At 34.0% G+C, this 23,651-nt stretch overlaps 3 protein-coding genes across 6 annotated transcripts; all 3 read right to left on the bottom strand.

Moving 5' to 3' along the window:
* Nucleotides 1-21: 21 nt before the first annotated feature.
* Nucleotides 22-4,300, bottom strand: LOC140811926 (phosphomevalonate kinase, peroxisomal). 2 transcript variants are annotated; one of them, XM_073170054.1, is made up of 12 exons: nucleotides 4,188-4,300; nucleotides 4,059-4,103; nucleotides 3,828-3,978; nucleotides 3,624-3,721; nucleotides 3,385-3,494; nucleotides 3,257-3,309; nucleotides 2,426-2,812; nucleotides 1,849-1,953; nucleotides 1,142-1,369; nucleotides 748-870; nucleotides 387-627; nucleotides 22-162 (listed from the first exon to the last, which is right to left on the bottom strand). In XM_073170054.1, exons 2-12 carry the CDS (start codon nucleotides 4,064-4,066, stop codon nucleotides 158-160), a joined length of 1,509 nt encoding a protein of 502 aa, XP_073026155.1. In that variant the 5' UTR covers nucleotides 4,067-4,103; nucleotides 4,188-4,300; the 3' UTR covers nucleotides 22-157. The 2 variants fall into 2 exon arrangements, with proteins under 2 accessions (XP_073026155.1, XP_073026154.1); XM_073170053.1 differs by lacking the exon at nucleotides 22-162 and having other exon boundaries at nucleotides 167-627.
* A 452-nt stretch (nucleotides 4,301-4,752) lies between these two features.
* LOC140811924 (uncharacterized) lies at nucleotides 4,753-7,661 on the bottom strand. 3 transcript variants are annotated; one of them, XM_073170050.1, is made up of 4 exons: nucleotides 7,377-7,660; nucleotides 7,216-7,268; nucleotides 7,011-7,116; nucleotides 4,753-6,933 (listed from the first exon to the last, which is right to left on the bottom strand). In XM_073170050.1, the coding sequence occupies exons 3-4, from the start codon at nucleotides 7,074-7,076 to the stop codon at nucleotides 4,879-4,881; spliced, it is 2,121 nt and encodes a 706-aa protein (XP_073026151.1). In that variant the 5' UTR covers nucleotides 7,077-7,116; nucleotides 7,216-7,268; nucleotides 7,377-7,660; the 3' UTR covers nucleotides 4,753-4,878. The 3 variants fall into 3 exon arrangements, with proteins under 3 accessions (XP_073026151.1, XP_073026152.1, XP_073026150.1); XM_073170051.1 differs by lacking the exon at nucleotides 7,216-7,268 and having other exon boundaries at nucleotides 4,753-6,927; nucleotides 7,377-7,661; XM_073170049.1 differs by lacking the exon at nucleotides 7,216-7,268.
* A 367-nt stretch (nucleotides 7,662-8,028) lies between these two features.
* Nucleotides 8,029-12,622, bottom strand: LOC140812107 (auxin response factor 9-like). Its single transcript, XM_073170303.1, has 14 exons — nucleotides 12,269-12,622; nucleotides 12,022-12,143; nucleotides 11,769-11,864; nucleotides 11,474-11,530; nucleotides 11,236-11,388; nucleotides 11,063-11,147; nucleotides 10,456-10,546; nucleotides 10,123-10,287; nucleotides 9,920-10,033; nucleotides 9,766-9,838; nucleotides 9,531-9,684; nucleotides 8,996-9,432; nucleotides 8,623-8,813; nucleotides 8,029-8,435 (listed from the first exon to the last, which is right to left on the bottom strand). The coding sequence occupies exons 1-14, from the start codon at nucleotides 12,318-12,320 to the stop codon at nucleotides 8,339-8,341; spliced, it is 1,887 nt and encodes a 628-aa protein (XP_073026404.1). The 5' UTR covers nucleotides 12,321-12,622; the 3' UTR covers nucleotides 8,029-8,338.
* Nucleotides 12,623-23,651: the final 11,029 nt, after the last annotated feature.

Raw genomic sequence — 23,651 nt, 5'->3', positions numbered from 1 at the left:
TAGGTAGATATGATTCACGTCTGTTTGTGCAATTTTACTAATTTGCAATTCTTATTCATTACCAACATTTGAAATTGGTGCAATTTTTGACAGCATACGTCTGAAATATCAAAGCAGTTACTGCAAGGATTTCTTGCTTCGGCACAATCAAACTGATTCACCCTGATAACAAATTATCAAGTAAAAATCAATACCTGTTAATATATGATATAGTTTACAAGTTTTTTTACATGAAACGTGAAAAGAGTTGGTTAAAAACAATCATGTAAGCTACAAATTTGAGACACTGACACTTTGTGCTTATTATTATGTCCATACTACGCCTCTTATTCCATAACTTTAATATGAGAAAATGATTTTTCATGAAATATGAAGAGAAGAAACACCTGTTGTAACTCCCGTTGCTCGGGGATCATTGTTCTCTAGGTAAACGCCGTTAGGATCCTCCCTCACTAGCAAGGCGAGAATATTAAGCGAACTCCATGTTTTGATCACATTTTGGCTTGAGTCCCCCAAGGTGACAGCAAAGACTGCATCAAATCCACCAGCTCCAGGAACACCAGCGAGTAGAACTCCTTCGATGTTCATTGTTGTGTCAAGTAATCGTGTTTGTGATTCTGGTTCTATCTGAAATGATTTTTTCGATGCAAAATAAACACTAAAATAGGTGTAAAAGTAAAGTGATGTGCGAAAACATACACACAGAAAAATAAAGAAACATGTTTTACTTAATTCCAGAGAACATACAGGAATTCCAGCAGCTGAGCCCATATTGCGCATGTTACTACGGATCCCAAGCATGGCATCCCTAGCTCCTAATAATGCTCTAACAACTTCCACGTGGTTTGGTTCAATCGCCTCCTTAGCCCACTGCAGAAAAACTTCGAAAAACCAGTCTAAATAATTGCAAGAACCAATTTTAGTCATTTTTGTTTAAATGTCTAAAATTGAGAAATTTTGATGAAAAAATTAAACATTGTGTGAAACGATTAAATTTTTTTTGTAGAAAATATTTGTAGGACTAAATTTAGTATACCATATATGAAGGACCAAGAACGTCAAACCTCATCGACGGGACTGCAAATGACATTTTGCCATCTCAATAATAAAGTATAGGTTGAATGATTGCAAAAGATTATACCTTTGCTGAAGTAATCAAGCTGCAGTGGTTGATGACTGTTCTATAAGCATCGTAGTTCTTTTGTGCCAATTGGCTTAGCGTGTTGAGATGCATTTCAAGTGCAGAATTCTCTTCTGACAATTTCGTCCACGTTGCTTGAGAGTTTTTAGGGTCAGATTTTTGCCACTTCTTCACTGCACCAACCATTGACGGTGTTGATGAACCACCAGCTCCTGGTTCTCCAAGTAACTGCAGGGGTACCATTATTATCTCAAGCATCTTCATGAAGGAAAGCATGAAGTACATAAAACCATGATTAAATATAAATTGGTTCAGTTATGCTCTTCCATAATTTATGCAGATTACAAGATATATTTTTTTGAGGGGGGACTTCTGCATCATTTGGAGAGAAAAAGGAAAAAATGGGATGGTAAACTTGGCATTAAAAAAAGCCAGAATCATGGATATTATAAGCTTCTCACACTTCTTCATAGTGAACTTTGAGATCTTATCAGCTTTCCCCTAGTGGCAGGCAAGGAAAACCAGAGCTGATTACGGAAAATAGTTTACCTTATTTCGTTCCATTATACAAAGGTGGTTTCAAATAATACAACCGAAAGGATGAAAAAAGTAGTATTAGACTCAGAATAATTGAAACCTTTTGACACAAGTAGATGTTCTATGTATCCACAATATAGCACGCACATGAGATGCCTTTTGGTACTTACAAGAGTCATTAATGGAGGCAAGGAAAATATAATCCTCTCATGGTCCCAATTGGATTTTAGCACATTATCTATGGCCTCTTGTATAGACAATCCTTTACCAGCACCCTGCAACAGAGATGAAAGGATGATATAATCAAGCAAATCCTGCACTTCCGAGAATCTTGTAATCCCCCTCCATAAGGATTAATCCAGAAGTATATAGGTATATGTTTTACGATTCTACATAACCGTTCAGCAACTATTAGCTGGTCAAAAGCTTGACTTGATTCTCAAAAACCGTTTCAATCTGATTCAATTCAATAGTGCCTTATGCAAATCCCGTACCAGCGGTCACAGTGCAGAATAAAATAACCTTTTTCCAGAGTTGGCATCGTTCAGGGGATGCCATCAGTTCCTCACTTTTTTCTTTTGCGAAAAAAATTGATGACCTTCATGGGTCTCCTGTCTTGGTAGTTGGTTCATATTACATAGGTAAAGGATAGCCTATAAATATCTCAATTTGACGGAAGTTACATCTAAAAAGAATACTGAATGATTTTTAAAAAAGTAGAGAGTTTGTGTAACAAAAAATAGATACCTGAGCCGAAGAAATCACTTCTGGTGAAAACCTGACGTAGCGCTGACTACCATAAACAGCAGAACTCACATCAAACCCGCTACCAACTTTACCTTGTGCAATACAGTGAGCAGTTTGAGCAATAGCATGCACAATATCAAGTTCAACGGAATCTTTATCTCCGTGAATATGTTCTTTAACCATCGAAGGAAGGCTGACTACCCCGAGGTAATGAAGCAAAGCAGCAACAACTGCAGTTGTCATGGCAGCCGATGATCCCAAACCAGTTTTGGCAACTTCAGGTTTGCAATTTGTTGCAGACAGTTCTTCGGCATTCAAGGTGATTGAAGAAAAAGGCGGGAGGGAAGCCAATGTTTCTGGAGTCAATGGAAGTCCATGTGATTCAATCTGCGAAGCAGAGAAACCAGTTGACAGGTTTTTTCAACAATCTATAACTATGAGCTTATATGCTAGTGATTTGATAATTGGAAAAAATATGATTTATCCAAAGTTCGTAGAGATCACTTCGCGACAAACTTGCTTTTCCAACATCACTACTAATTGCTGAAAGAAAATTTTATCAGAAAAATTAAAAATTAGAATTGCTTAGCTTCTTTTTTTTTTTTGATTTTTTGAAAATAGCTTAATATCAATACCCGACACCAGTTCAATTTCACTTCAGAATTTGAAAATGGTCAAAAGTTAATGCTTTGATCAACAAAAAGCTTGTCTTTGCTATCTTCTGGAAATCTGGATGCAATGACAATAAACATCTCATTTATTAGCCGGTGAGTTCTAAACTAGAAATCCACTACAAAAAATTAACAGGAAAGCAACACTTAGTTGCATTACCTGATTCCTATAAGAGTAAAACTCATTGCAACCAAGTATAGTTATGTCAAGACCTGCGTAACCGATTTAGTTTAGACCATATACCTTCAGAATCTTAATTTGTTTATAAGAGAATAGTTCGATATTACCTAATAAAAGAAGTTTGTGTAATTTATCCATCTTATTTTGGTCAAATCTCACGTGTGCTGCTGCTATTGCATATTGCAGTGCATACTCCACAAATGGATTCCTTGAATCACTGAAATTAGCCAAAAGAATCAGGTATGCACGTTAACCAATGGTCCAATAGGTATTTGAGTGCAAAACGCACCCACAATATCACATACTACCTTTGCCAATCTCTACATAAAGATGGTATGATATTCACCTTGAATTAACACACTGAAGCACCAAATTCTTAAGCGACAATTTGTACATAGTTTCCCTTGCCATCTGAGGAGAAGCCAGTTTCACATCTGTCCATGACTGCAAAAGAAATGTTGAATCTTTAAGAAAATAAATGGAAAAACAAGCACATTCTCCTCCCCAGATATCTTAACTAGACTTGCAAAGGTCATTCATTTAGGCATACCCATGCCCAAGCGTTAGGTTTAATATCGTCGTAAAGTGGCTTTACAATTGCATAAAATCGAGCATTTGTACTCAGTACAATTCCGGCGTTTGGCCTCTCCAAAATAAGGTAGCCCCCAGTCATCAAAACCTTTCCCGGAGCAGAAGCAACTCTGTTGATGATCAATCAAGTCACAGTGAGTCTGAATTAAAACAAACAGCAAAAAGGTAGAAGAAGAGGCAGGCAACTCACACGGCCATTTGTGCTAACACGGTGATCCGCAAATATCTTTTCCAGCTGAGTAAAACAACAATCAAAATCGGCTACGATGAATGGTTCGCCGGAACCCAGATCAATAAATTACGATATAAAGGGCCTTACCCGGAGAAGAATCAGAAGCCCGTCGTCTTTCTTCTCCTCTTCACTTCACCTCACTTCAATAGTTTTGACATACATGGGCTTTATTTATTTATATTGAAAGAACGTAGGTGAAAATAAAAAAATTTCTTCAAAATTAAAAATTGGGATTCCACGATTTCTGCTGGAAATATTTAGAATTACGAGATACAATTTGCTAAAGAAAAAATCTTAAATTCTTTTTTAAGAAATTTATATATACATCCGAAGTTATGTTACTGGGTATTGAACCTTTGTTATATTTTTAGCCTAATGGTGTATTTTTCCAACTATTAATTATTTCTCTTGGGATCATGCATGCTTCGAAGATGATGCGTATCGACATCTGATTTGGGGCATTTGATGCATCCTGTAATACTCTTAAATTTGAGGATGATTATTTATTTCCGTGTCCTTTTATCCAATATTTGTTTGGAGTTCTGCAATAAGTTGTAGTGCATTTTTTTATTCGTATCTTTCAGTTTATTATCACTATATTATTCATAATCTGTTATCTCATCCCACGAACCAAACGACAAAGAAATGATACGGGTGTCACAGCTACAAGTACGGAAGGGTTCTCGTCCTGCCTCGCCCTGTGTGAATTAAACCAACTTGGAGGCAATGGTTTATAAGAAACAGATGAAGCAATAATAAAACAAATTGAGCTGCGTAACTATAATCCTATGGACACCTGAGGACTAAGTGAAGCAGGATCCAATTCCCAGCAATTCTTGGGAAGGTTCGTTGCTTCGTCACCAGTGAGTTTCTTTGCAGGAATCTGATGCGAAAAAAGCTTAATATCATCTTTTCCAAGCCATTGGACAGCATGAGCCCCGACTTCTCGTCTCTTAAAAACTGTCCTGAACCCATCGACTTTGTCCAGAAAAGCTATGCTCAAACCATGAATATCGCTGTAACTGCTCAAGGAGACGATGATATCATAGCATCGCTTATCTTTGACCCATGAGTTACTTCTTTCAGTATTTGAATCATTTGTTTGATAGAGTGCCCAAATCGAACCTTTCTTGGGATAAATCCAATAAAGGTCTCTTGCTGCTCTTTCGTTATCAACGACATGAGAGAACAAATTTCGATATTTAACCATAACTTTCCGAGAAACCTTAAATCTCCCACATGATAAATATCTCATTTTCTGCCTAATCATTAGTTCCTCATCATCTCCCTTACATTCAAATTCTAACCAACTCAATGATACCTCGAACGGATTCACCGAGACTTCATCAATTAGTGCATAGTGCCTTGGCATTCCATCGTCATCATCATATGCAGCCCATACTTGTCCTTTCTTGAAACTCCTCACCCTTCGACCATTGTCAAAATCATGAAATTCTGAATCTTCCACAGGCATTATCACCAGATCACCTTTTTTCGATGCTCTAAGCACCTCAATATCCATCTCTGACTGATATTCAGAAGCTCTTTTCTTCATAACTTCCAAATTCCTATCCTTTGAAGCACTATGGCTATCCTTATTTATCTTCACGCTCGACATTTTCTTTTCCTTGGTCTCCTCCTTTTCTTTTGGCTTAAACTTCTCCTTATTGTCTTTAGAGTTATTCATTTTCTCTCTGTCTCCCTCCTCCTTGTGCTGCAACTTCTCATTATTGTCTTTCTTTTCTTTCACTCCCAATTTATCCGTATTTGCCTTCTTTTGTTTTACCAGCATATGCATTTGCGCCAACGTCATCGTTTCTTCTTCTTGAACCTTGGTTCTCTTGGGCCATCCACTTGCACAGTCACTGCTACTCCTTCCATATCCACTGGCAGACTTTCCCACCCTATTCAACCCTTCTCCATCACCACTTCCACCCGAATTTCCAACATCTTCCACTCTCTTCGACCTCAAACCCTTCACCACCCCACCATCTTGATCCTCATATGTGGCTACTTTCTCCCCCGACTCCTCCAAAGGCTTCCCCACACTACTTATTTTCCGCTTCAGCCTCAAATCAAACTTCTCCAAAACCCCTACTTTTTCCCCCTTCAAAACTCTCTCCTGAATCCTAGCACTTGTCCTTGTAGGCCCTGCTCCAACCCCCTCGTTAACCTCCATATCTTCAACATTTTCCCCAATTCCAGCATTGTCTTTCACCTCCACAGCCTTAAAGCATTTCTTACACCTAGGACACATCAAACTATGACCCAAATATTTCCTCTCAAATTTATGCAGTAGCCTGCACGTTGAGCACGCCGTCCAAAACGTCTCTGCTCCTACTCCTGCCACCCCCTCTGTTTGTGACTGCATCACAATCCTAAGCCTCATGTCAAACTCCTTTCTCCTAATCTTATCTGATAAAACCCTCACTGCCTCACCCACAAACTTAAATGCGTCCTCAGATGCAGGTAGTGGGTTTTTGTCTGGATGAAGGGTCAAAGCCATCTTCTTGTACTGTTTCTTGATAGCATTGATGTGCGAGAAGCGCTCTAACTGAAGAATCCTGTAGTAATCTGGAGTAACACTGGATGTGCTTTCTGTGGAGGCTGGAAAAATGGGTGTGGAAGCGGCACAGATGATTTTGAAGGCAGTGATCAAGTCTGAAAGTCCTTCAAGAGATGGTTCGAGCTTCTGGGCGCGTTTGGCGTATTTTAATGCAGATTGTATGTTGTTTGTGGCATATTTTTGCTCCGCTAAGGATTTAAGACGGAGAGCTTCTTCTCGACCAATTGAATCAGCCACAACTATGCCAGAATCAGCAGAAGCCTGCTCCTGTAAATCCCACAGAATCAAAAATTTACTAACAGCATAGCCAACAAAATCAAAGCAAAAGTTATTTCACTATATACCTGCGAAGAAGTAGTTTTTGGCTCCTTTCCTTGTTTATACGATTTATCCACCTCACTACTCTCCATGGTTTAAACTAAATAGTTCCTTTAGCACATTTAAATCATCCTGTAATTTAAGATGCAAACACAACTTGAACCTGCTTCAAGAAATAAACAACAACCCTTTGCTGATACAGAGATCACTGAAAAAAAAGCATAGAACCACCTCCTTTCCTGATCTATGATCAATCCAATTAACAATTGAAGTATAAAGATCTTCTGCAACAGTTAAAGCTTAATAACTTCCAAGTAATTTCACATTAAAAAACGCACTTACAGAGCTTATGAATGATAAAAAACAAAGCTTGAATAGTTCAAAACGAATACCGCAATCAAAGGAGATTCTGAGACAATGCATCAAAATCAGCTACGCCACAGCTCAAAATCCAATATTTCTTTAACAATGAAACAGAACCATGTTCACGCTGAAGGAGGATCCAAACTTAAAAGGCCAGTGCTTCCTGATACTTTTTAAATTTGCAAATTGGGGAAGACAAACAAAATTAGGGTTTTAATTTTTGTTGTTAGTACCCCCAAATGCTTAAATGCTGCAGCCAGCAGATGGGTTAGATCCGACTTTGATTCGGCCCAAAATATCCAGACCTAAACTAAAAGAGAGAACTAAAGCAAATCCGAACCTGGAATCTTTTTTTTTCCTTATTTTTGCAATATATATTTATCACAATCACATTTTTTTCAAGTAATAAAAAGGTGTCAAATTTTAGATTCAATTTTTGACTTATAATAGAAATAATGTAAAGATTATTAAAAAAAAGATGAAAGAAAGAACTTTAGGCAAAAATCAAAGTCAAGCATATGTCTTGATTTCGATTCGATTTGGTTCGGTTTAATCTCGTTTCCAAATGAATATTCAACTCAAATGTTTTTTTCATCCTAATATTTTCAGATTGAGTTCCTACTTATACATTATTTGTTAGTTTATAGTAATTGATGAAATTGTTATCTTACAATCTTCTGGTAAAATAAAATATTTGATTGGAAATGATTTTGTAAAATACACAACAATTAAACCTTTGATCACATCCAATTTTTCTGCACACCCTACGTTTTACAGATTCGAATAGTTCACCAGTCTTGCTGCATGAACACGAGTCTTCATTGGCGAAAACTTTGCGTCTTTCGCGAGCTAAGCTTTCGATCATTCACGGGATCCTCCCCTGCTCTACTAGTTTGTTTCTTGTTTGATAACTTTCCCGCAAACGTAAAAGGAAGGGAAAGTAGACTTAATTTTGATCTACAACACTTTCCAAATTAAAGCTGGTTCCTTCTTATTCTGAAGAAGAGAATGGAAGCTTGTTTCCTTTCATTTTCTTCACATCTTGGCTAGACCAGATGAAAATCCTCCGGACAATGTTGCAAAATTCTCTGCACGAAAGCAAGTTGGGATATATAAAGATTTGGTGAAACAAAAAGCCATGAAGCGTGTTCTCCAATCAAACATCTTTTTTGAATCAAAAAAGCACCTTTAAAGAATTGAAATTGAATGACATTCAGTAGGTGTCATATAAATGAACAAGGTTTTTGTTTTAGATGAAAATTGGATGACACTTACGGCCACGGATAATCGCCCAAAAGCATGATGTCCCCTTCGTTGTCTCCAAACACAATTTCCCATTTTTCTCGGGTACGAAGCTCCCCAGTACTGATGGAAAACACCTCTTCAAGTTCCGTTATAAGCTCATTGTATCCGTTTAACGAGGTCAAGTCGACAGCACGGCCAACTGCTACACCTTGCATGTGTACCTTCTCAAACGAAAAACTTATATAAAGATGCTGGTTCGTATTAGCAACAGTTATGAGGTGGATCCAATAAGGGCTGAACGACGTGATCGCCATTTCAACCCTGCTCCCAAATACTAGATCCACCCCATATTGATACAACAATGTTAGGAAAGGATACATAGACTCAATTGCAGTTCATACACCTTAGTGCGGCTTCTAAAGGATTGGCTATGTCTGCTTTGAACCTCCTTTGATGGGTTTTGCAATTTTTCTTTTGTTGTATCTCTTGAATCCCTTGAAAGCACCGATTTCTGCTCTGAATTGCCTGAGGATAGTACATTCGGAATGTACACTTCATCGGTATCATTTGGTATGGGAACTGATTTTACAGGAGAATAGTCACAAAGGGTAACTACTGAGGGACTATTCAAATCAATTCCAAACAATCGGCATGTTGCAACAGTATCAGATTTCATTTCCTCCTGATGGCAAGAAGTTATGGGGTTATTACTTTTTCTCCCTGAGCTTGGGGCTGAGTGGTTCGAAATAACAGACCAAGCTGATGCACTTTTACTCTCTTCTGTTTCTTCAGGATTCATGGTTGGAGCACAGACACATTGCATCGATTGCCAGCAACCCTCTTTAGAGAAAATAACAAGCAACTAAATTATGATGCACAAAACACATGAGAAAAACTAAAAAATAACGTAAGTACGGATATCTGAAGGATAATCCAACCAGAAACTATGCTTTCAAAGTGTGGTCGAAGCCTTTTGTGCTTTGCTGTAAATGGATGAAAAGGGGTTGTGGGGACTGTCACGACAAACGGTTCGATCTCCCATGGTGAAACCCTTTCAGGTCTTGGAACAGACGCTGGTTCATCCCATTGAACCTGAAGATATCAAGAAAAAAATGGAAGAATTAGTCTATCCCTTATGACAAATCACAAGCATATGATTGCAGAGATCTTTACCTTCAAAGAACGCCATTTTGAATCTTCCCAGTGAGATGAAAAATCTTCAACTCCAACTATCGTACCTGAAAATCTGCTTGCTCGTGAAACCAAAAAACTGTAAGTTAACATACACAACCAGACACAAGAAATCAGCTTATGAATGTTGTACGACCTTCTCTCAGGAGAATCTTCCCCCTCAAATCGCATCTTGAATCGCATGCCAATTCCATAATCATGGTTTACAGCTTCTAGATATTTGTTCAGGCCTATGATGAACTGACTTGTTCTAAAAATATATTTTGCATCAAAAAATTAATAAGATAACAAAAGAATGGCAAAAAATCATTCTAGGTGGTGGACTAACATATATCACACCTTGGCTTGTAATAAACAACAAATCGGGTCTGAGTCACCATGGCATGAGATGCAGTTGCAAGCACTCCCAGATGCATGCTCTGACTCGAAATCACCGACGATGGCATGGAGCTCTGCTGACGAGCATGGCGTCGGACTCCAACTCGCAACCCCCCATTTTCTCCCCTAAAACAATTGGCAAATTAGAAATTGAATATGATTTGTCACAAAATGATGGGGCACTGCCTATACTTATACTTGGCCCCTTCCATAAGCTAGAGCTTTTCCGATAAGTAGTAACCAACACACTTAAATTGTGGTATAAGAGTAAGACGGTAAGCAACATTTAAGTACCTCAGAAACACAAAAGTATCCTCGGCCACTAATCTCTTCGAGGTAACAAACGTACTCCATCCTGTTGTCAGCAAATGCCTTCGAGGTTGACCTGTTTGGTATAGATTCGATATACATCAAGTAGAAATCCAAGATTTCAAGTATCTGATGTTTCATACTAGACTGGTTTAAATTGCCATTTCTTTATGTGTTAATGTATGAAAATGCCCACCAACGAATATCAAAATCCTGGTTCCACCTTGGTGATCAATCACTGTGCTCCCAAAGAGAGGCATTCAGCATTCAATGATACTCATCGTATATGAGCATTGGTGTCCAAACGAATCGAATCTAGCTGAATGCCTTCAATATCAAGATCGTCTCAACTGAATGTTCGATTTCAAGCTTGAATCATTGGTTTGGAACTTAATTAACATGTCTGAATAAGTAAAGCCTCAAATTACAACTCCAGCTCATTTAAATTTTAAACATCCTGCTGAAGTTAGGCATGAAGAGATAATCCAACTCAGTTTGGATTAGATAATTTCGAATACGATTGAGTTATTCATTTCAATTTATTTACACTCTTAAATGAGCATCAATTAGAAATTAGACATAAAGATTTCACCTCTAAATATATGCTTAAAATGCCATTCAATTCCATGTAGGTCCTTGGCTATCAGTTCTTGTGTTGGCGTCTGCTGAGTCATATCCTGTCCAAAGAACGTTATTATTCCAAACCAGATTAGAAAGTCTTCGGAAGAACACAACAAGAATCTGGAGGAAGGAAAGAATCATTACCAAAGGAGGAAGGCATTCGTTAGCATGTTTCCGAAGAACAGAGAATCCGCCATGGGTACTCGTATCTGAGGCCGTCAAAACCTTGCAAAACGAGCGAACCGTAGGTGGAGAAGGCTCTTCGGGACAAATATCGGGACTTCTCGGCTCGGTTTGCTATAAATAGTTCAAATCAAGAACTTAAAATTTCAAAGTAAAATGAATCTTGAAATTAAACTTTTGATACTATATAAGTTCTTACATCAGGTTCTGGCATCAAAGTAATTTGTGCATAAACTTCATCAGTCTCTTGTTCGGCCTACAAGTTGAACAATTCATGAATAACCCACGACTCCAAATCCAATTTAAAGTTATTTTCTTCTAACTGCTAATGGAACATTACCAATAATTAATTGGAAAAAAAAAAATCAACTTTTCCACAAATATTTGATAAATGGATCCACAATAACTGATTTCCCATAATCTTTATAAAAAAAAGACATTAAAACTAAGGATCTTCGAAGGAAACATAGTAAAAGTTAAGAAGAAGACCATACCATAAGATGAACATTAAAAATACGACAAAGGATCTTTGAAGGAAGATTGAACATTGGTATTCTTTCATTCAATTCTTGATTTGTTGAAACCTCCAACTAACAGATTCAAGTTAACAATATAAACATTAACAAAACAAGCAGAAATCAAAACCACAAAAAAAATTCGAAAATTAAGAAAACGAATAGAAATTCAAAAACTTCAACGGTAACTCCATTAGTTCCACCCACCCAAAGATATCCAAATACAACTTACTTGCTCCATGTGGCCCTGGGGAAAATAATAAACCCTTTCTCCATCCTTTGGAATATCCACCAAAGGACCTGCACAAGCCTTCCATAGCTCTCTGTAAAATGATGCATCATTGCCTCCAACCCCTGAAAATTACCCAAAACTTTATATATATATATATATATATATATATATATATTTTTCGTATATATTATAATACATTACGTGAAAAAACAACAAAATAAATAAAGGGCAACAAAAAAAATTTGACCTTCAACCAGGAAACTGCTTTGCTGCTGAGAAAATGACCCTCTATTCGCCATGACCACAACAATTCCCTCTTTTTTTGCACAAATATCCAATCTTTATATCGAAATCAAAAGAAATTCTGCCCACAACGTGCATATATTGCGTGATATTAATAAATATATATCACAAAATCAGCCGTAATATTTGACTAAAGATATTTGTATAAACTTTACAAATATTTTCACAGCCAAGAAATGATATTCATCAGTGGAAAGTAAAGAAATAGAATCCAAGAAACAGCTTAATATACGCCTTCATTTCTTGCTTTCTTCCTTTTCTTCTCTCTGTGTTTTTTTTTCACTCCATTAATAAATGTATTGGACTACTGGTTCTGTTGTCTCCTTTTTCACTACACACACAGTGCGTGTGTACAACCTAACTAACCATGGTTGAAGATTCAACCAGAGTTAGGCTGTTCGTAGAGGACGAACTTTTTTGGTGGAGGAAAATTTGCGGGGTCACAATATTCAGCTTTGGGTTCGGCATCTGTTGTTACAGTAAACTAATGGTGACACGGTCGTGTATAATTGATGTCGGCGTTATAATTTCATTATTATATTTTTGTACGTGTGTAATGATAATGGTGAGATGATATTAAAATATTAATTTTTTATTTTATTTATTAATTTTTTATTTAAAAAGACACAAATAAATTGCATGTGATTGAAAAAAAATTAAAATTACACATAATTGAAAAAAATAAATTGCACATTGTTAAAATTTAAAACATAATTAAAAAATACAGTTATTCATAATTAATAATTACAGATAATTAAAAAGCGAAATAATTCAACTATGCATTGATTCAAATTTGTTTGATCGAAATTTTTTAAAACATGTGGTGCAGTTCTCTAATTAACTGAATTTAATTAGATTTAACAATATTAAATCAATATGAAATTTCAGTTTTTTAATCTAAAAATCGCATATAGAAATCGAATATATTCCTAAACAATTTTACTATATGTTAATTAATGTAATGTGTTAGAATATTTCTATTACTATAAAGTTTGAGTGACTGAAAAAATAACAGCAACTATTTGTTTCAGATATAGACGTTCTTTATTTTTCAGATTTTCAGGCCGCTGAATCATTTCAAGTCGTTCAGACTAGAGCAAAAGAAGATCAAACTGTTTTGGCAAGAAAGTCAAGCTATAGATTGTATAAACTCTAGCTTCAAAGTTTCATATGTCAAATCGACCGGCAGTATACGTGTTCAAACAATTGAAAATACAATTGCATTTTCACTGGTCATAAATGAGTTATTTCAAAAATGACCACGTGCGGTAATTTGAGATAATAAATATGAAAATAAAGAATAAACTGGACATCGAGATTTACGTGGAAAACCCCTAACAATTATGGGGTAAAAACCATGGGTAAAATGAAAAAAATTACACTATAATATTTTACGGTGTACAACCACTCATTGTGTTTCTAAACAGAATACACATTCTCTTAATACAAGAGAACAAACATCATCACAAATATTATAGAACTAAGAACTCAAATGCTATAAGATGAGAGAAAACTCGAGTAATGGATGATTTCAGGATGAGGGAAGAGAGCGTTATTTATAGAGCTCATTGTCCGTGTGAAGACGCGTTAAAAACGCGTATTCTTATTTTCAATAAAACTCGACGCGTTGTCCTGCCACCAATCATTCAATTCAATTCAATTTTCCGACATTCATTTAATTCATTTTGTCGATACTCCTGAATGACATAAAGTTGCATATTTCAGATATGTCGTGTTAACTTTATGAAAAGTAAGAGCTTAAAGCTGCAAAAGCATAAGGGACATTTAATGATACGAATGACGGCTGAAAATGACATGTTCATTCTGTTGGGTAATAGTAAAGATGATATTTGAAAAACATATTCGACTGCTGGAGTTTTTCGACTATAAATATGCAGATTTCAAAGAGAAGAAACAAAAACAGAATTGCAAAAAACAACTCATTCAACGAATTTATCTCAAGCTACGTATTTTCTAAGAACTTCGAGCACTATCAAGCTTTCAAACTCAGGCTGCTTGCATTGCCCACTTTTATCAGTTTATATCATATCATTAAGGATAATTTTGTGCTATATAAACAACTCAAGACGTCAAGATTGGCCTCTTTCCGATGAACCGATGATTCTTAAATATACAGATTTGTAAAATGATGATTAAGATTTTCAGCTTTAGGCAGTGATAAGTCCCAGCTAAAGTGGGTTGTTACAAAACTTTGTAAAACAAAATTTTTTTGCTGAAAACCTTCCTAAGTGTAAGAAAGGGCGACGTAAAAGTGTCATATCCGAACATCCATAAAAATTATTGTATTATTTCACTACGTACTTTATATTTACACATTATTGTTCAAGTTGTTTTTTGTTAAACTTTCAAATCGTTTTATGTAGTTTATTGTTGGTCAAGCCGAACTACTTCTACAATTATCTATTTTTCAATGTTCGAACAAAATTATTTGTTCAAGAATATTTCTTAACAGTCAAAAAATTGTTAAGAACGATTCAACGTTTAGAAAATTTTAGAAGAGTTAATCCACCTCCTTCTAAACTCTAATTTAATACCAACGAGTGGTATCACTGCAGCTTTTCTTGGACTCTGATAATTAGAGTTTAAAATGACATCTTTTAACAAGATTCTAACTGTTGGGTGCAATAATTGTCCTTGCTTGGTAGAGCGATCGAACCATGGTGCTTGTGTTGCTGTGCGGTTTAAAAGATTTGAGTTGCACCATTACTACTAGCTATAGCTTTTGGTAAAACGGTAAGCACTCGGTCCTACAATTGGTATCAGAGCCAAGGTCATGGGTTCGATTCCCATTGATTGCAAGGAGTGCAATTATTGGGAGGGAGATTGTTGGGTGCAATAATCGTCCTTGCTTGGTAGAGCGATCGAACCATGGTGCTTGTGTTGCTGTGCGGTTTAAAAGATTTGAGTTGCACCATTACTACTAGCTATAGCTTTTGGTAAAGCGGTAAGCACTCGGTCCTACACTAACGTTCTCCAAAGAAGATTATAATGAATGAAAAATTTGAATGCAGACATATTTAACAGTAAAAGATGATGACATGTTGTATGTCATCGACGACAATCCAATGAAGATACTAAAATCCAATACAATAGTTTTAGTATCTGATGGTACTCCACAGATGGTTAAGAAACACCGCTCTGAATGGACAGTCGAGGATAAAAAAGAAAAGGTCAATCTCGACAATGTGGTCAAAGATATTATGTACAAGACCTTGGACATGAACATGTTCAGCAAGATAAAGACTTGTACAACCGTCAAAGAAATTTGGGAGAAGCTGACTCAGATTTGTGAAGACAACATTAAAACCAATGAGAACAAGCTAATTATTGCAATCTAGAAGTTCGATAATGCCAAGAAACTAAAAGCCAATACAATAGTTTTAGTATCTTATGGTACTCCACAGATGGTTAAGAAACACCGCTCTGAATGGACAGTCGAGGATAAAAAAAAAAGGTCAATCTCGACAATGTGATCAAAGATATTATGTACAAGACCTTGGACATGAACATGTTCAGCAAGATAAAGACTTGTACAACCGCCAAAGAAATTTGGGAGAAGCTGACTCAGATTTGTGAAGACAACATTAAAACCAATGAGAACAAGCTAATTATTGCAATCTAGAAGTTCGATAATGCCAAGATGAAGCCCGGCGAGACTCTTAATGAGGTTGATGAATGATTTAGTAGTATTATTATTGAACTAACCAATATTGGTAAATAATACTCAAACCGAAAATTTCCCTTAAAGGTTATGAGAGCGCTGTCGAGATAATGGGACGTAAAGATGGTGTCTATTAGGGAGTCCAATGATCTTAACAAACTCGAGTTGCACAACTTGTTCGCTGATCTTAAATCCTATTAAAGAATAACTAAAACAAATCTCGACGATTTAGGAACCTACTCTCGAGAATATTGAAATATTCCTCTAACTTTTCGAATCCTAGCCTCCTTCTCAAAGAAAGTTTATGCCTCCTATGATGTTTTAATTGTCAATTCTTCATCAATCTCCGATGTGTATCTCATGTTAATGGCCAAGATTCCCTTAAAACTTACAAACCTAGAATCCAATATGTATTGACAAAGTCCCCTAGAAGTTGAGGACTCATGTTAATGTGTCAAGATTTTGAAAAATTAATCCTTCCAAAAAAATCCTCGCTTCCCTCGTGATTGACAAGAAATTCAACTAAAAATTTTCTTTTGTCTTTCTCTGTAGTAATTCGTTTCCTTTGAATTCTTATAAAATCATCTAGAAAAGAAGAAAAAACTATCAACCAATTATTTTTTTAATTATCTAAATTCGTTACTAGTTCGCTCCTTCCATATTTTTTCTATGTGACATTAAATTGTTTTACTTTATTACCAAAATGAAGTTCTTTTCACACTTTGTTTAAACCCAGAAACAATATAAAACTAAATAATAAGCACAAAATAAGAAATAAAATATCAGATAAGCACATATACAACAAAATATCTAAAAACTCTACATCGGAAGCATTAAATCTTATTCGAACTATATATTATTATTATTATTATTATTATTATTATATCTCTCCCCACACCCCCCCCCCCCCCCCCCCCGCCCCACCCACCTCTCCCAAAAAAAAACATAATATCTTAATACATTTTTAAATATTTTGTTGCTTAATAGCAATTTTTTTCTCAATATATTATTAGCAAAAACTTGTGTGAGACGGTTCCATGAGTCGTATTTTTTTAGACGGATATCTTATTTGGGTCATTCATGAAATGTATTAGTTTTTATGCTAAGAGTATTACTTTTTATTGTGAATATCGATAGGGTTGATCTCGTCTCACAGATAAAGATTCATGAAACCGTCTCATAAGAGACATAATCTATATTATTTAGTTTTATCCGACATGTATCGTCATGGGATTATTTACAAGCCATGATAGTTTTACTTATTTTTTGTTATCTTTTTTGTTTCTTCTTCTTATTATATAAATTATATGTTTAAAAAACTAAAAATAAATATAAATACTTATTTTGAAGAAATGGTGAAATTTTATTAAAATTGTTAAAATTAAGATATTAAATACTCATTGAAAATAGATAATATTTCTTTAAAAAAATTCAGTGATTGTATTAAAATGAAATTTATATAGAAGTTTTTATAGTATTTTTATGATATTGTCTAATAATTTTGGATGACAAGTGACATGACCATTTAAACTCAAATAACATTGAAATAATTTTATAATTTACGATAATAGTATTTTTTTTCTTCAAAATATAATAATTATAAAATTCAATAAAATATTACAAATAATCTTTTTAATAATTCTTGTAATAAACTTAACTTAATTTTTTTAAAAAAACATCCCTTATAATAAATATTTAAAATATTTATAATTATAGTAATTAATTTACATTAAAAAGGATTTTTTTTATTTTTGAAAATGGAGTTAAAATTTTTGAAACAAAGAAGATAGAAGAAGAAAAAGAAGGGTTTTTTTTAAAAATAATATATTTTTAAAACTTATTTATAAAAATATTGCAGATTTTAAAACTTTACCAAAATATAGCAATCCGGAGTTTTCTGTGCCGGATTCAGAATCCGGGACAGACTGGCACGGATTCTAAGAATCCGTGCCCAGTCCCTTTTTCTTTTAAAAAAAAAAAAAGAGAGATTAGCGACGGTTTAACCAAAAACGGTCGCACTTAGCGACGGTTTTACTGAACAAACCGTCGCAATTAGCGACGGTTTAACCATAAACCGTCGCTAAAACAAGGATTTTTTCAATTTCATGCCTATACGAATTCATCCCATCCTTTCAGCTCAACTTTTCGGTTTCGGCATTCTTCTTGAGCAGTTATTTTTTTTTCGATCCATGTCTTTTTTTTTATATAAAAATTCAGTGATAAGTTTTTATTTGATATTTTGGGATGTAAATAATTAAACATGTATACTGATGTTAATTGGTAAATTTTATAAAGATGATAAGTTTTTTTAAAATATAAAAAATAATTTATAACACGTAAATAAACTACTTACTGTAAATAATTATATTGTCTTTACTTACAAGAGTGAGAGTCTCATGTGAGACCGTCTCACAGGTCATAATCCGTGAGACGGGTCAACCCTACCCATATTCACAATAAAAAGTAATACTCTTAGCATAAAAAGTAATATTTTTTCATCCGTCTCACAAATACGACCCGTGAGACCGTCTCACACAAGTTTTTGGCAGTAACAAATAATTATACTAATAACATTAGTATTATGAATAACTACAAATATTTTGATTACACTAATACTACAAATACTCTTGTTATTATAATTAAAATAATTATAATTATTATTGTTACTATTGTTATTATTTCGAACTACTGTAAACTAAGACTATTATCAATCTCAATATAAATTATAATTATAATAATCTTAATTTACAGCAGTTTGAAATAAAACAATAGTAACAATAATAATTATAATTATTTTAATTACAATAACTAGAATATTTGTAGTATTAGTATAATCAAAATATTTGTAGTTATTCATAATACTATTGTTATTAGTATAATTATGTGTTACTAATGTAAGTAAAGATAATATAATTATTTAAAGTTAGTAGTTTATTTACGTATTATAAATTATTATTTATATTTAAAAATAATTATCATATTTATACCATTTATCAGATTATCATCAGCGTACACGATTTATTATTTACAGTCGAAAATTACAAATAAAAACTTATCACTGAATTTTTATAAAAAAAAAGACACGGATCGAAAAAAAATAACTGCTCAAAAAGAATGTCGAAACCGAAAAGTTGATCTGAAGATGAGATGAATTCGTATAGGCATGAAATTGAAAAAATCCTTGTTTTAGCGACGGTTTTGGTTAAACCGTCGCTAATTGCGACGGTTTGTTCAGTAAAACCGTCGCTAAGTGCGACCGTTTTTGGTTAAACCGTCGCTAATCTCTCTTTTTTTTTAAAAAAAAAACGGACTGGGCACGGATTCAGAATCCGTGCCAGTCTGTCCCGGATTCTGAATCCGGGACAGAAAACTCCGGATTGTTATATTTTGGTAAAGTTTTAAAATCTGCAATATTTTTATAAATAAGTTTTAAAAATATATTATTTTTAAAAAAAACCCGAAAAAGAAGATAATTATCATGATGTGAAATGCGGTTTGTTGGTCAACCGGGAAAATGGTTAAATTGTAACCGACAGAAATTTCTAAAAGTTACATGGGAAGATATTTTTAACACCTTGTAATTACTTTGATGACCTTAATTATTTTATTTGTCTTCAAGAATTCAAGGACAAATAGTGGATATTCACTTAAATATATATACATATTATATATATACACACATTATATTTTTTAGGAGAAGTAGTTGAAAAATCCTCAAGTAAAACATTTCTTTGGGTTCACTCCCTACCCAAAAAATTGTGGTACTATGTCATACAAAATATGGTACACTTCATGTGAAAAATGTGGTACTAAAAAATTACTAAGGGACTGAACACAAAAAAAATCGACGGCTGGGGACTGAAAACCAATTTCTCGTATTTTCTATACTATATCTTCTATTCTATATTATTAAGTGTGAGGACGTGATAATAATTACATATAGAGGACACAATTTTTTTTTTCTAATTTTACCCTTATATGATACTAATATTACACTTTTTTTTGCTTTTTTTTTAAAAATTCAACACACTTTTATTTTTATTTTTTTTTATTCCAATCATTGAAATATCAGTTTAATCCCTCTCTAATTTATCAATTTCATTTTAGTTCATCAATAATCATAAAAAAAATTGTATATTCCGCATGTGTGCAAAATAACTAGTATATATATATATAAAAAGTTTTAATAAGAGATACTGAAATACCACTGTGCGGGCCCCGCAGTGGTAATGTGTTACCCAGGGGTTGGGGTTTTGTGATTCGGGAGTTCAGTGGTCCATGGGGAGTACAAGATATCAGATGACGCCACGTGGCGTAAGGGCCCCGCATCTTGTCAACTTGCTCTGCTGTCTGTCTGCAAAGGGAGTGGACGGACAACTACATGTTGTACGAGGACACATACATGTGACACGGCCTGTCCTAAACTTTATTCTCCCAAAGGTTGCTGTGATTTTTATTTTTTTAAATTTTAAAAAATTTAATAAAATAAAAAATTAAATTATTGCATATTAAAATTTTCCCTTTTATTTATCCAGATTCCAGAGACTAGTCTTTGAATGACATCGTTTAATCTTCAATTTTTTTTATAAAATGGTTTTTTATTTTTTAATTTAAAAAATTGGTTATGTGATGTAACAAATATGACATATTATTAACAAGAGATAGTAAATGAGTTATAAGGCATCAACAATATTATATATTTTTAAATTTTGATGGATGAGATTAAATTATTTGATATGTTATTGATTTTGGATAGCATAAATAATAATGATAATAATTATAATTAATTGTTCACTGCTGAAAATAAAGAGTTGAAATTATTGAAAGTTGAAAATAAAAGTTGTAAATATTGAAAATTATTATGTGATGATGTATGTAATTATATATTTATTTTTGGATTATTTTCAAAAAAATCTATAAATAGGTCACACATAAGTGAAGAAGAACATAATTGAGTAGACTTTTATAAGGTGCACAGTTTAATATATTTCGTGAGTTTGAGATTTTTACTTTTTATCGTAAATTTTTACTTTCAACATTCACAAAATTCTTGAAATCTAACATCGTTAGTCGAAATAGTAAATAAGCTGCACTAAATTAAAAAAATCTACTCTCACCATGGATGTGAATACATCATGGTAAGAATTAATAATATATTTTGATCATCATCCATGTAAATTTTAAGAACATAATTTATAGAACTAACATGTACGTATACATTTACAAATATTTTCATTCAAAATGCAACGCCCCAAATTTGATACTTTGTCACAACTGTATTCACATTTTATTTTTTAAAGAAACTTTTCAAGAAGTCACAAATCCTAAAATTCTCAAGTGAAGCATGCTTGCTTGAGAGGTTTTAGTTATAGATCCTCGAAAAGAAGATGGATTTTGTTGGCATGAGTAATGCTCATCAAATATTTTAAGCAATCCCTAATTGTATATTTTCATATCTGTACGTACGTTCTTGAAATTCATCTCATTCTGATGTGAGATCGGTTCATTCTTACTTCTCTTCGCCTAAAACCTAGCCAAAAACTGCTATTTGTTTTTGCTAGCTCATGACACCGATGATCACTCTCTGCTCTCTTCGTCTTATGACGTCACACTAAAAGATCACAAATTTTTTCATCTTTTAGTAATCAACATTTTTCTAAATTGAAATTTGATATTTTCCAAATTTCAGTAAATTTACGATTATGAAATATTAATGTCTTATTTTTGTCCAATCTCCCATTTTAAATTCATATGAATTTTTTTACAATTCCCAACTTTTGAAATTTTCTAGATATTAGAAAGTAGTGCAAGGAAAATTTAATTCAAGTTTCAAACATAACCATTTATTGTTGGCTTAAATTTGAATCGTGGTGGAGTAATACCCATAATTTTCCATAGTTCGGTACATTATATACTTTGGCATAGCAGCACTCTTGAATCTTGAGGAGATGATTGTCTTCCCCTCATCCAGGATGTGGTCATTGTGTGTGCACGCCCGATTCATGCCGACTTTCCCGAAAACGAGGATACAGTATCGAAAAATACTGCATTTATCGAAATTTTCTTTACATTATAATAATAATACAAAAATTTTCGATGCGATAACAATATGAAATTTGAAAACTTCGGTATATACTAAAATATCGAAACAATATATAAATTTTAAAATATATAATATTCTTAAATAATAAAGTTATAAATTTGTAAAAAAAATAAGGTTTTCTGGGTTAAAACAGTATATATCGATATCACACCGAAATATCTGTATATCGCAAAATTTCAGTAAAATCGATATGGTAGTTATAAAAATGTTTCGTCACAATATCATTATATATTTTTTTATACCGAAAGTTTCGATATGATATACATATATTATTGTTAGTATGATATGGTACAATATACCGACCCTATTTTTGGCTGTGGCGACTTGGACCTTATTTCGATTTAGTAGGGCAGGCCAAGAGGCAAGTTACTTTAATCCAATGTAGCATGGTCCATTTTGCAACATGTAAGAATAAAGAGTATACACATTTTATTGATCATTTAAATATGTTGACTTTGACGATAGGTTAATCGCACCCAATATTCCGAACAAAGCTTAAATAATATTAAAACGTAAATTCAAGATCATAGACTAGTACAGCCCCACTTGCGCAATTTCAACAATTCCCGGGATCTCACTCCATATTTCTTTGAAGATTGTTAATAATATTAGGTAAAAAAAATATCAATTTTTTATTGTAATTATTGACATGACTTACCCGTCTAACAAATAAATATCAATGAGATCGTATCACAAAAAACCAGCTATTTGTGTCTGGAATGAAAAAGAGAAACTTGTCGAAATCGGAGGAGACTACTGAGCGATGAGCGTGGAAAATACATACAAAAATTTGTAGTATTATTTTTTTTCTTCTCGAGAAGCGATGATTGTAGCCGAATAAAGGGACGACGAGTCGGTTGCATGATTCTTGATGTATGATGTGATCACGATGAAATAGATGAGCTGGGTAAGGGGATTCCACTGGATCAAATCAACAATTTAGTATTTATGAATTTGAGTGAAGATAATGGCTTTGATAACACCTGCAAACAAGAAAGTAACTCGTGAATGGGCGTCGGAGGAGTGTCCGACGTAGCCATTCCGATGCTTAAGTAAGCAGGTTGGAGATGAATACAAGCAAATATATGAGAAAATATATGTATGCTTGAGAGTTCAAGAATTTTTCAGAATCATTAAATGACATTAATACCTGTTATTTATGGTAGAAAATAGGTTAAGTACCTCATTTCTAGTGTCACATACTAAGTATGGCGAGTCGGCTGTCCATACTATATCTTCTGATGACTTTTAGAACACTCCAAATACAAGTGGTTCTGACATATTAGACAGGCTGTATCAATCATACTCGAGTGTGGTGCAATTCTCGAGGTGGCCCGAGTGGTAAGGTACCCGGGTGCTTGTATGAGGGCTCGGGCTGTTGATTATCCGAGAGAAAAACAAGTGCCCGAGTAATGAGGAAAGTACCCGGCATATTGGCTCTGATATGAGCTGTCCAATTAATATCTAGGGTCAAGATTTGTTTTATTTTTTGGGAGTGGGTGCAAGATTTGTGGACAAGAGAGATTTGTCTGAATTAGTTGT

Source organism: Primulina eburnea, chromosome 14, assembly GCF_022965805.1.
Source record: "Primulina eburnea isolate SZY01 chromosome 14, ASM2296580v1, whole genome shotgun sequence".
NCBI lineage: Eukaryota > Viridiplantae > Streptophyta > Magnoliopsida > Lamiales > Gesneriaceae > Primulina > Primulina eburnea.
This window is presented reverse-complemented; position numbering and strand designations above follow the sequence as displayed.